At 38.2% G+C, this 13,512-nt stretch overlaps 1 protein-coding gene across 2 annotated transcripts; it reads left to right on the top strand.

Moving 5' to 3' along the window:
- The first annotated feature begins 57 nt into the window (after positions 1-57).
- On the top strand, positions 58-12,069 carry Tsp29Fa (Tetraspanin 29Fa). 2 transcript variants are annotated; one of them, XM_069509448.1, is made up of 8 exons: positions 58-2,867; positions 3,605-3,793; positions 4,046-4,210; positions 5,841-6,050; positions 9,014-9,202; positions 10,175-10,351; positions 10,855-11,085; positions 11,925-12,069. In XM_069509448.1, exons 1-8 carry the CDS (start codon positions 2,727-2,729, stop codon positions 11,988-11,990), a joined length of 1,368 nt encoding a protein of 455 aa, XP_069365549.1. In that variant the 5' UTR covers positions 58-2,726; the 3' UTR covers positions 11,991-12,069. The 2 variants fall into 2 exon arrangements, with proteins under 2 accessions (XP_069365549.1, XP_034840381.1); XM_034984490.2 differs by lacking the exons at positions 58-2,867; positions 3,605-3,793; positions 4,046-4,210; positions 5,841-6,050 and adding an exon at positions 7,888-8,135.
- Positions 12,070-13,512: the final 1,443 nt, after the last annotated feature.

The following is a 13,512-nucleotide window of genomic DNA, read 5'->3' as shown; positions in this document are numbered from 1 at the left end:
ATTTATTTATAAAAATGGCACCCAAAAACGTTTTGGCTTCCAGCCAAAACGTTTTTGGGTGCCATTTTTCCAACCATGTGTGGCAAAGATACGACGTGGCAAAGTGAAAACTCAAAAAGAGCACGAAGAAAAACTATTTTTTTTTAAAGAATATTAGAGCAACGGGTGGGATTGGAACCGTCGACCTTTCGGAATTCTGTCCGCTGCTATTGAGGGTCTCAAATTCCATGGGCTTTTTAGATTACCGTAGGTACTTGTTATACACAATCAGGAATTTCCTTAATTCGTTCCTAGACTGAGTATTACAATTTTACTAGCTTACAATTTTTCAGACAGGAAAATAAAATAATTGAATTGAAAAAAAAAATTGTTTATATTTCAAAAATCTACGTTGTATAAAACTACAGTTGTACGATAAAACGTAGTAAAAGCCTTGGAACTAAGTAGGAATCAGGTTACCTTACTAATAAGCAAAATCCTATGTAAAAAAATTGACCGAAAGTAGTACATGCATCTCTTGCCATAGACTGCTTTTGGAGCAGCCGACAGCTCATTGAACAACGTATCTACGCGACAGGTCCAGATGGCAATCTACTGACGCGGACTGGTCTAGTAAGATGTGACGTCACGGCATTTATTAGTGCTACAGCCTAAGAACATGATATAAGCTTGTCCCGGGATTTTATGTATTTATTTGGATATAAGAAGTTAGCCCTTGACTGCATTTTCATCTAGTGGTTAGGTGGTGATGCAGTCTATGATGAAAGCGGGCTTACCTAGAAGGGGTATGGCAGTTTTTATTATTAAACCAATACCCCTTATCTATTGGTTTCTATACGGTATCGTAACAATGACTTATATTAGAACTAGAAGTCATTGTACCGGAACGCTAGTCGCACGTACGCCGCACGTAGTTATTGTGATTAGGTTCTGATCGTCCTCTCAACTTTGATAGGGAAGAATTCTGTCATGATCATGGCTAGGATAGGGTAAGGTTAATAATATGGTAGTATTGTGCAGTTTTGGTTTCTACACGGCATAGTATCGGAACGCTAAATCGCCTGGCGGCACGGCTTTGCCGGTAGGCAGGGGGTTACCTAGCCATGGCCAATAAGGCCTTCCACCAGACAAATATAATCAAAATACCAAGAATCAATATTGAATTAAGATGCCGTCATCAGGTACCTACTGCCACTATTTTATCGATTCGAATTTATTTTTTGTTGAAAAATTATAGTAACATCTATCTTTCCTTTGTTACCTGCGATCCATTAAAAAGATAGCTGGCTAATAACAGATAAATAAGCCTTATCAAATTGGAACGTGGTAGGGATTAAACACTTTTACCTACCTACTTTCTACTTTCTTTGTTTCCTGTATGCCTAATATTTTTTTATTTTTTTTATTAAGAATATTAGCCTTGTTAATTTTATGACTATTATTCCCCTTTTCCCCCCAATTAAGCGTAAAGCTTGTGCTAGGAGTGGGTACGACAATAGTGCAACGAGTGGGGTTTGAACCGCCGACCTTTCGTTATTCAGTCCGCTCCTTAACCTACCTACCTACTTACAAATGAATATCTAAATATATAAAAGGAAAAGGTGACTGACTGTCTGACTGGCTGATCTATCAACGCACAGCTGAAACTGATGGGCGGATTGGGCTGAAATTTGGCATGCAGATAGCTATTATGACGTAGTAGACATCCGTTAAGAAGGGATTTTTCAAAACTTAACCCCTGAGGGAGTAAAATAGAGGGTTGAAATTAATGTAGTCTAAGACTACCTATACATATAATTACCTATTCAAAAAATTGCTACGAATTGTGATTAATTAAACATTTGATAGCTGATTTAAATTTGAAGTTAGGTAGTACCTACCTACCAGTTGATTTCGGAAATTTCATCCCTACAAGAGGTAAAAAATAGGGGCTGAAAGTTTCTAAGTTCCTTAAATTTTCAAGTTATTGAATTATGTCCTTCACGCCAATCGTTACTGAACGATTTGGCTAAAATTTGGAACACATACTTAGGCTTCTATTTATTCCGGAAAATCAAAGAGTTTCCGCAAATTTAAAAACCTACTAATCTTCTATATCCACGTGGACGAAGTCGCAGGCATCATCTAGAGGTTGTAGTGTATCACCTTGAGTAGGTAATCTTGTAGCCATAATGTTCTCAAAGATGTGTGAATACTGCCAAACCGCATTTGCGAACTATGGTATGGGAACCTTTCTTATACTGAGAGGAGATCGTGCTCAGTAGTGATGCGGCGCGTCGTCGAGGATCTTCTCACTTAATTCTTACTATCGAGCTAATAAGTAATTAATCGTATAAAATCACAAAGATAATTAACTTTAAACTCGGTTAAGACTGTTAAGAGTTAACTTGGTACAAACTCGAAGTCAAACCCAAAAACAACTTTGGTTTGAAATTTTGAATTTGGGTTTGCGGCAAGGATTTCTTTAATGACGGAACGCTGGCAGTGCAAGAATTATGCACTTAAATGTAAGTATGTAGAATGTAGATACAATTTAATCGTAAGTCGAATATAATAATCTAAATCCTACTTAGGGTAGGTACCTACGCCATTCGTTATCTCGGTTATCTGGCACTAAAAAAATATCTGCGCCATTTGCTTATATTTTGCGAATCTAAAATAACGAGTTTTCAGGAGAAATTACATCCTACCTATATAGCTACCTACGTGTTAATTAAATACGAATAATGAGGTTAACTAGTTCTGAGTTGGAATATGACACTGGTCCTACAAGATTTCAGCGGTTCAAGATGAAGTGTAAGGGACTTCGGTGTTCTGATTTGAAAAGTACAAAATTTTTGATGTCAACCACCACAACAATGTTTACTGTGAGTACTCTTTAGTATTTAAATATAATAATATGAATTTGATTTGAAAAAATAAATAATTATTTACTCATACAGTAAAGTACAGATAAATAGTTTTAGCGATTAAGTACATATTATTCAGAGTGGAGTTAAATTAAGCGGCCGATTCTCTTGTACACAATCTCTAAACTAAACTAAATTAACAGGTCTAAATCTAGTGCTATCCTTTTCCGCAAGCATCATTACGAAAGGGATAGGAATAGATTTAGACGTGGCATTTTAGTTTAGTTTAGAAATTGTGTACAACGGAATTAGCCACATTGGAGCCGATTCTCTTGTACACAATCTCTAAGCGAAACTGTTGTTCTTTTCCGCAAGCAACATTATGAAAAGGATAGATTCTAAATTTTATTTGCCATCTTTTATTGATAAGATTTAAAATAATTACTTAATATACCTAACTCGGATATATGAAATATGGATTTATTAAAAGTTAAAACGGACGTTTCTTCTCAATTGTTAATTGTTGTGTCACAGAATCATCACAAAATCGTTGCCTATCTAATATTAAAATTAGTGACATACTACCCTAATTGATTACCAAAGCTTCTCGGTTTTGTGATTCAGATCTCTATCTGCGAATGATAACAATTATTGTGGACATATCAACTGGTGCACCACCAAAACTAATTTAATTTTACCACCAAAAATATTTTAATGTTTATCTGTACAAAGTTCTTAATAACATTTCATTTCAGTTAACCGGATTATTACTTCTAATACTGGGCATAGTAATTCTAGAAAATTATAATGAGTATGATTTATTCCTGGGACCTGGATTCTTCGTGCTTCCCAGATTTGTGATTGCGACCGCTGTTTTTATTTTATTCACGGCTGTACTCGGGTTCTACGGAGCGATTTCACAAAAATATAAAATTGTTGTTGCGGTACGTTAAATTTTATTATTATAAATATGTCGTTATCATAAAAATACACAGCGTGAAAGTTACCTGTAGGTAACTATGTATGAAGAGTTAGTGAATAACAATAAAGGATTTCAATCAGAATTAATTTACTTAAACAATATTTGCTTGTCACAATAATAATAATTAATCTACTTAGTGCTTATAATAAATAATACTTTTATTATGTATTTAAGTTATTTTAATTTATTTTAATGTTTATTTTTGTCTTTACAGTATGTCGCTTTACTTGTAACGATATTAATATGTGAATTGACAATAACAATTCTTGCATTCCAAATGAAAGGAAATGCTTCTATGAATATATATTCGCAAATGCGACGACATCATAATTCTGTTGATGGTTCGTCTTTGTTGGCTTGGGATAATTTACAAAGAGAGGTTAGTATTAAGTTTCCCTCTACAGATTCATAATCATCATCATCGTTTTCAACCGATAGACGACCACTGCTGCACAGTGGACTTCGGTCTCTTGTAGGGACTTCCACACGCCCTGGTTTTTCGCCGCCTGAATACAGCAGCTTCCTGCGACTCATTTGATGTCGTCTGTCCACCTAGCGGGGAGTCTTCCAACGCTGCGCTTTCCATGCGAGAGTAGTAATAGTAGTAATTATTATAACAAAATGAATAAAGTAAAGCCACTGCACAAGAAAGATGAATAGTCGTATTAAAATATACCTACCAATGGCAAGAAGCAAACAACAAACATGGCTGAAAATATATTATTTATGTAGCTTTACACTTCAATATAAATTTTAACACACAAAATTTATTCGAGGTCGCCATTCTAGGACCTTCGGACTCCCACGTCTATCGGTTTTTCGAATTAAGCATGTGCCCTGCCTATTGCTATTTCAGCTTCGCAACCCGCTAAGCTAATGTCGGTTCTCTTACGAATCTCCTCATTTCTGATCACTTATAGATACTCCAACCATAGCTCTCTCCATGACCCGAATGAGTGACTCTGAGCTTTCTTATGAGGGCTGAGGCCCTTAGTTAGCGACCATGTCTCGGAAATTCCACAGCAAATCCATATAATGCGTAAAATCTGAGAAAGGACTCGCCATAAAACATGACGTGATATGGCAGTTGAGTTGACACAGAGCAAATAATATGGCTAGCCTTTTCTCAGACGGTACCGCGTAGTACTAGCACAGAAGATATAATAGTACTAACGTAGCACTAGGTACTTTAGTACTCATATTATTTTAAATGCGAAAGTGTGTTTGTTTGTTGGTTTGTTGGTTTGTCCTTCAATCACGTCGCAACGGTGCAACGGATTGACGTGATGTTTTGCACGGGTATAGATAAAGACCTGGAGAGTGACATAGGCTACTTTTTACCCCGGAAAATCAAAGAGTTCCCACGGGACTTCTAAAAGCCTACTTAATTCGACGTGGACGAAGTCGCGGGCATCAGCTAGTACTGTTATAAATGTGAAAGTGTCTGTCTGTTACCTTTCCATGGCCCATCCACGTCATTTGCACCTAACTAAGTAAGTATTTTATTACTTACAGCCGTACTCCGAGTCGCTTAATCGTTACTTGAGGCATTCCTTATCCATACTAATTCATGCCTTAAGTACCTAACGATTAAGCGACTCTGAGTGCGGCCGTTAGTAAGTTTTACTCACGCAAGTAGCTTTCGTGACTAATTGACTACTGTAAATACTACTGTATGTAGGTAGGTACAGTGCGCAGCAGAAAGTAGGTAATGTACATCGGCAATGTGAATGCCATTCCAGCTTTGTAGAGCTTTATCTCTGTCACTCATACCTATATGACGTTTTGTCGGTCTCAACGACAGAGACAAAATTGCTCTACAAATCTGCTATCTAAAGGTCGATGTATACATTAATTTCCACCGCGTACTGTAAGAGTGTTAGTAAATTTGTCGTAAGTTAATCATGCAAGCTACTTACGCGAGTAAACTTACAGGCGTATCTACGACTTTAAAAGATATGATATTTTCTTTTGTCTTTTTTGGTAATATTTTCTATTTTGGATTCTAGAAAAGTTGCTGTGGTATCTCGGGTAGAGGTAAATGGGAAATAGACCCTTTACCCATCAGTTGCTGCTCCATCCCTCCTGGTGCTCGTTCGCCCTTTGAATGCACTACTGCCAATGCCCACTATACAACCTGCAACTCTGTACTGACCCAGTTAATGAGAAATTATGCATATATTCTCGGAGCTGCAGCTGCGATTCTCACTAGCCTTCAGGTTTGTTTGTTACATCTATAAGCCCGGCTCCACACGTTGGCCCCAACGCTGGCCCCAACACTGTTCGTTCAACGTCCAAAGCTAATTTCCCGGTCTACACGTTGCGCGTTGGGCGAACAGTGTTGGGGCCAACGTGTGGAGCCGGCGTAAGGCTCCAGACATTAGAAAATTGCGTAGGCTGGAACGGAAATTGGTAAAGTTTTAGTGATATAGTATTTTTAAAACCCGCAATGTATTATGTATAGCGTGCAAAGCTCGGGATCAGCCTACGATGCGGCATTGACCCCACCACGACTCCACAGCTGCCCTCGTTCACTCTGGTACCACACGAGTAGATATTATAGACCAGAGGGGAAGCTTCACACTAGCTCACGCACACCACGACGTGCCACGGACGCTCCGTGCGCCCAGTTTGGCGTCAAACGGAGCGTCCGTGACAGGTCGTGGTGTGCGTGAGCTGCGCTAGAGTGAGTGAACCTAGAGCCAGCCGCTAGTATGAAGCTTCCCCTCTGGTCTATATATCTACTCGTGTGCTGGTACTCTGGTACCTATATCACGTTCGTTGACCTCTAGCGTCAGTCAGATGTTTTATTTGCAATACATTGCCAACTTTTAAAAAATATAGGATTTTTTATTTTTTTTCGCGTTTTTTTGTGTCATCAGTATCATCATAGATTGTTATCAGTAATCCATCAGTACTATCACCTGTCTTCGTTTTTGCTAGCGTTTTAATTAAGGCCTGTATATTATAATTTTTATTCAATAGTTGAAACTATAAATTAAAGTAATTATATTGTTTCAGGTTATAATCATAGCTGTCGTAAGTTGGATAGCCCACAGATTAAAATCCAAGAAAAATTCACCTCAACATGAACTTATTATTAGAGACGCACTGAAGATAGAAGCACCGAACCCGGTGGTAATTGACTATTCAAGGTTTTAAAGGCAATGGCACAATATTATATTTTTGTAAATGTGGCTATTGTAAAAAGCCTTAAAAAGTTTTATATTTTCTACGTTGTAATAAAAATTAGTATCGCATAATATTATAATGTCTTTTTTATCTTTCAGTCCCATTTAATAACTCCTCCTATTTACTCGATGGAAATCGAGTAGGTTCGAAGTTCTAAAATGTAAACAAAAACTGGCCAAGTGCGATTCAGAGTCGCATACTGAGGGTTCCGTACTCGGGTATTTTTTCGACATTTTGCACGATAGATCAAAAACTATTATGCATAAAAATATGTTAGTAAAAATCTGTTGTAGAATGTACCTACAGGTAAAGCCCTTTCATAATCATATGATACCTCACTTGGTATAGTTATCTTACTTTGAAAATTGAAAATACTAATTTATTTTTTAATGAACACATTTTAATTTTTTTGTGATTTATGATATGAACCACAAATTCACCGTATTCGGATTTTTTTACCTTTACTTGTGCTAACTGCCTTTCATGATTCTAGGTCAACGGGAAGTACTGTATAGATTTTCTGGACAGACAGACAGACAACAGAGCTCTAGTAACTAGCTAAACATCCTTATACCCAAAATCTAATAAATATTTAACAGAAGTTTTAATAAAATAAATCTAAATATATAAAAGGAACGTGACTGACTGACTGACTGATAGCTATCAACGCACAGCTACAACTACTGGACGGATCGGGCTGAAATTTGGCATGCAGATTGCAGCTAGCTATTATAGGCATCTGCTAAGAAAGGATGTTTGAAATTTCAACCCCAGGGGGTGAAATAGGTGTTCGAAATTTGTGTTGTCCACGCGGGCGAAGCCGCGAGCATAAGCTAGTGATAATTTAGATTATCCTTTTACATTTAATTAGACAGAAATATTATTGAAGTCCATAATCATTGAATACGAATACGTAAGAACGTCGAGAGATAAATCCGCTTGTTTTCCTTATCAAGATTACAAGAGTGATAAAAATATCTTGGCGAAAACTACATACCTAGCTGGTTAATCGTCACGTGGGAGCGCGCATAGCACCTCGAACAGCCAAAATGCTGGCTAAAATATTCAATACAGTCAAATACACGTTAGTTTCCGTTAATTTTCTGTTCTTGGTAAGTGTTATAAGTTGTTTTAAGTGTTTTAACAGTGAAAGTGCCGTTGTGACTGCAATTTAAAGGCATTGGTGTAAAAAACCGGTATGAATAAGTATACAAAAGTTTTAAATGTGATAGCAAAATGTCAATAAGTAAGTAGGTACTTATTTAGTTATTTGTGAATAGGTAGGTACGTAATTTTCAGGAAAAGTGCCTAATTAGTAAGTACTAGGACTTACATATAAGTAGTAAGGAAAAGCATTATCTTGATTTTAGGTAGGTATGCCCCGATGCAAAAAAGAGGGGTGCTGGAAATTTGATTTGGAATGCGCATCTTATTCGAAATAGATAATCGAGATGATTTCCTCGGATGAAATGCTTGGGAGTGTGTTGATTTATTTTGATCTTCATCTTTTCCTGTGTGTTTCTGTGTGTGTTTTGAATATTTATCTAAATATATAAAACGAAAAGCTGACTGACTGACTGACTGATCTATCAACGCACAGCTCAAACTTTAGAGCCTCGAAAGCTCAACGGTTAAAGGAGCGGACTGAAAACCGAAAGGTCGCCGGTTCAAATTCCACCCGTTGCACTATTGTCGTACCTACTCCTAGCACAAGCTTTACGCTTAATTGGAGGGGAAAGGGGAATATTAGTCAGCAATTAACTTGGCTAATATTCTTAAAAAAACTACTGAACGGATCGGGCTGAAATTTGGCATGCAGATAGCTATTATGACGTAGGCATCAGCTTAAGAAAGGATTTTTGAATTTCAGCTTAAGAAATGATTTTTGAATTCAACCCCAAAGGGGGTGAAATAGGGATTTGAAATTTGTGTAGTCTACGCGAACGAAGTCGCGAGCATAAGCTAGTTTATCTATATGCTGCTGTTTCAGATAACAGGCATCATTATACTGTCTGTGGGTAGTTCGGTGCAGTCCGCCTACAATGGTTACCACGAGTTCCTCTCGGAGAGGTTCTTCTCCCTCCCCGCGTTCTGCATCGCGACCGGAGTCATCATATTCCTCATTTCCTTCGCCGGCTTCTATGGCGCCTTTATGGAGAACTACTATATTATTATGGGGGTAAGTCGAAAAATATATGTGTAACCAACAACTTCTATGTATTACGAGATGGGTCATTTCGAACAAAAATTGTGTTCTATGACTTTTTCTGTCACTTCTATGAAGTTGTGAAAATTAGTATAACGCTGGCTCTCGCATGACTAGTCTAGAACTATTAGTGCGATTGCCGAACCATCCGAAAAAAATCTGATCTTTTAGATTGCTTGCGCTATATCGAAATTGACTTGAACACAATCGATCAAAAAGATCGGTTTTTTTTTCAGGATCTTTCGACAATCGCGCTAACAGTCTTTCGATCTGTTAGACCGAGCAGTCAAACAAGCAGGACTTGATTGTTCGATTATAAACAAAGTAACAGTCTAACAGAACGGAATAGACGGTTTAACTACTAGCAGCTAAACGCTCGTAGTAGCTAAAAGCATACATGCTGAACTGTGGCGTGTACGAAATTAGACTACTAAAAGTATAACTCTTTATTGTTCCGTCGACTGTGGCCTATTTTCGCAATAGAATGTTTGTTACTGTTTCTATGTAACAAACATTCTAGTGTGTAACAAGTATGCTTTTATATTATTTCCTAGAATTACCTACAGAATGAGTCTTTTGAAAGGCATCTCTCTACATGGCTCGGAGAAGTTAGGGGTGCGTGCCCGGGATCGAACCCCGACCTCCGATTAGGAGGCGGACGTCCTTACCACTAGGCTATCACCGCTTTTTTATATAATACTAGATGATGCCCGTGACTTCGTCTGCGTGGATTTAGGTTTTTAAAAATCCCATGGAAACTATTTGATTTTCCGAGATAAAAAGTAGCCTGTCCTTCCCCGGGATGCAAGCTATATGTACAAAATTTCGTCAAAATCGGTTGAACGGATGGGCCGTGAAAGGCTAGCAGACAGACAGACAATATTAGTATGGATGAACATAACATGTCTATTCTGTAATGTCCTACTCCTATTTATGGTTTTTCAGTTCGTGGGCTCCATGTTGCTGATGTTCATATTTCAATTGTCGGCTTGCATCGGCGGGTACGTGCTGCGCGGCAACACGGTGGCGTTGGTACAGCAGCAACTGCATAGCACCATGCAGTTGTATGACCCGCAGAAGAACTTCGCTGTCACTGTACTGTGGGATGAAGTGCAGAGAGACGTGAGTTTAAAATTACATGTATTCAGCATAAGACATAGATCACAGCATGTTAAGCAAATGGTGCTCAACGTAAAACGTAAACGTAAATCCATTTAATAAGGACACACAGAACGATACACAAACCTGGCATTTGTGACCCCATGTTCATATTCCAACTTGGGTTGGGTCTTGGTGACTTGGATCTAAAACTTAAAAAAATTAAGTAAATTAAGTACCTACATCTAATATCTCAACGAGTCCACCCGCCACCGCGGCGAGGCATTGTATACCCATGATGCTGGCAGCACTGCTCCTTTGGATCGCCAAACTAAGTCCATGTCCAAGCTAGCTTCCAGCTCTTTGGTCCCTGGTAGACTCAAGAACCCTTTTTGAAATTTCCTCAAAAGGAACTCGAGCCTGCAGGCCTTACAGCCCCAAGGTTGCCAAAAGGTACAAATAGGTACTTATTATGAAGCTCCCATCGAGATTTTCACACTTACGCGTCTTCATTATTTTATTTTCAGTTCAACTGCTGTGGGGTGATCGACTCGCGCGACTGGTTGACTCCTCTCGGCACCAACGATTCACAAGGCGTGCCAGTCAGTTGTTGTGAGCATGTGTGGGGCGCAGTCAACACATTCACCTGCAACACCACAACCGCCTTCAAGCTAGGCTGCGCGGAAGCGTTCGGCAACTGGGTGCAGAAGCATGTCGCCGCTATCGGGATATCAGGAGTCGTCTTAGTGTTAATGCAGGTAACTATGCCTCATTGCCTTTCTAAATGTGTAAAACAGCTAGTCGCAATTGTTGTTGGCTGAATTTGTCCAGAAAACAATGCCTTATATCCACTGATCGGATTTCTACTCGGTGATTATATCCAATAGTGATCTAGTATCGGCCAATCAGAGGTGATTGCGATCGTTACACTGTAGCTGTGATTTTAGCGTGGTCGAGCCCCAGAATTACCCGCATTGACTTTTACTAACGGGATGTCGTCTTCGGCCTGAAAAGATTTGGATATTTATGTGGTATCGTTTAAAATCCTAACATCATCCCGACCCCTTGTGACATTGGAAATAAAATATTTTTAATTGTTAGCTCATTTTTAGGGTTCCTCAAAAGGAAAAACGGAACCCTTATAGGATCACTTTGTTGTCTGTCTGTCTGTCTGTCTGTCTGTCTGTCTGTCAAGAAACCTTCAGGGTACTTCCCGTTGACCTAGTATCATGAAATTTGACAGGTAGGTAGGTCTTATAACGGACATAAGGGGAAAAATCTGAAAACCGTGAATTTGTGGTTACATCACACAAAAAAATTAAATTGTGGTCAAGAACTAATAATTAGTATTTTCAATTTTCAAAGTAAGATAACTATATCAAGTGGGGTATCATATGAAAGGGCTTCACTAGTGCATTCTAAAACAGATTTTATCTATTTTAATGCATCATAGTTTTTGATTTGTCGTGCAAAATGTCGAAAAAAATACTCGAGTACGGAACACTCGGTGCGCGAGTATGACTCTCACTTGGCCGGTTTTTTGGCAGGGCAGTCATGTTTTTTAATTTTTTTAATTCAACTTGTTTTATTATTTCAGGCATTGGCAGTCGCGGGCGCGGTGTGGTTAGCGAATATAACGAGGAAAGAAAGGGAATTCCCCTAAACAAATTATCATAGTAGGTACAACTAAAATAATTTATTGCTGTTAATTTTTATTACTTAAATAAAATTTCTGTTATAATGAAATAGCTTGTCGTTTTATTGTCGTAATTAAAATCCATCCATAGGCTAATTTTTACTTGAAAAATAAAAGATTTTTACGTGATTTAAAAACAAAATAGCGGGCAATAAAAAATTAAGTAGCGGGCATCATATTCCAGTAAATATATATATTATGAAACGTAGAAATCAGACCTTTTATTTATATTTCCGCTATAGATCTATATGACATTATTTTCATAATGTCATATAGATATTTATACTTAGCCTATGGCACCCACTACCCAGATCCTTTTCTGGCAAAGTTAACGATAGGTACCGTACCGACCTCAAAAAAACAAAACGGCACTGCTATGCAATTAAAAAGTAAATAGGCACTTATGTAAAACAATTTTTTTCACATTTGAAAATAGCGCCATAATGATTTTTCAAAAAAAAAAAAATAGCCTGTGTCATTGGGAAAGATGTATTCTAACGATTGAAGCTGGAATAGCCTAGTGGTTAGGACGTCCGCCTTCTAATCGGAGGTCGGGGGTTCGATCCCGGGGACCTCTAACTTTTCGGAGTTATGTGCGTTTTAATTACTCATTAAATATCACTTGCTTTAACGGTAAAGGAAAACATCGTGAGGAAACCTGCATGCCTGAGAGTTCTCCATGATGTTCTCAAAGGTATGTGAAGTCTACCAATTCGCACATGGCCAGCGTGGTAGACTATGGCCAAAACTTTCTCACTCTGAGAGGAGACTCGTTCTCTGTAGTGAGCCGGCGATGGGTTGATCATGATGATGATGATTCTAACGATACCCGTAACCCCATACATTTAAATACCATTACTTTATCCATACTATTATTAATTAATATTATAAACGCGAAAGTGTGTCTGTCTGTCTGTCTGTCTGCTAGCTTTTCACGGCCCAACCGTTTAACCGATTTTGATAAAATTTAATACAGGGTTAGCTTATATCCCGGGGAAGGACATAGGCTACTTTTTATCCCGGAAAATTAAAGAATTCCCACGGGATTTGTAAAAAATCTAATTGCACGCGTACGAAGTCGCGGGCATCAGCTAGTTATGGAATAAAAAACTCCCATGTGTTATGCGTACCTACATAAGTACATACAAGAACCCTGAGTTTTCAGGGTTCTTGTATGTACTTATGGCAATGAAAAAATCTAATGAAAAGTGTGGCAATGAAAGAACCTACAGAGCAGTGATGTGGTTATCATAAGTCTATGCTACAGAGTCTATAGACATGCCCAACAGTTCAATATTCAATACTCAGTCGGCAGAAAAGGCTTTGTTTTGTAAATAAAAATCATTAAACGTAGTAACGTCACGAACTCAAGGCACTCAAGGTCAAGCCATGAAAACCAAACTAATGCAACATGACCTTATGTTTACCATCGTACTTCCATACAGCGCTCGCTAATTGGCTAAAGAAAAATCGAGTTATTTCATGCTAC

Source organism: Maniola hyperantus, chromosome 3, assembly GCF_902806685.2.
Source record: "Maniola hyperantus chromosome 3, iAphHyp1.2, whole genome shotgun sequence".
NCBI classification, from domain to species: Eukaryota; Metazoa; Arthropoda; class Insecta; order Lepidoptera; family Nymphalidae; genus Maniola; species Maniola hyperantus.
Note: the sequence above shows the minus strand (reverse complement) of the source record. Positions and strands in the feature narration are given on the sequence as shown.

Excerpts from the sequence above, each read along its gene's own strand:
- Tsp29Fa (XM_069509448.1), top strand. The coding sequence starts at position 2,727 with ATGAGGTTAACTAGTTCTGAGTTGGAATATGACACTGGTCCTACAAGA. Across the intron at positions 2,868-3,604 it reads CCACCACAACAATGTTTACT|TTAACCGGATTATTACTTCT; the intron begins GTGAGTACTCTT and ends ATTTCATTTCAG. Across the intron at positions 6,051-9,013 it reads CGATTCTCACTAGCCTTCAG|ATAACAGGCATCATTATACT; the intron begins GTTTGTTTGTTA and ends CTGCTGTTTCAG.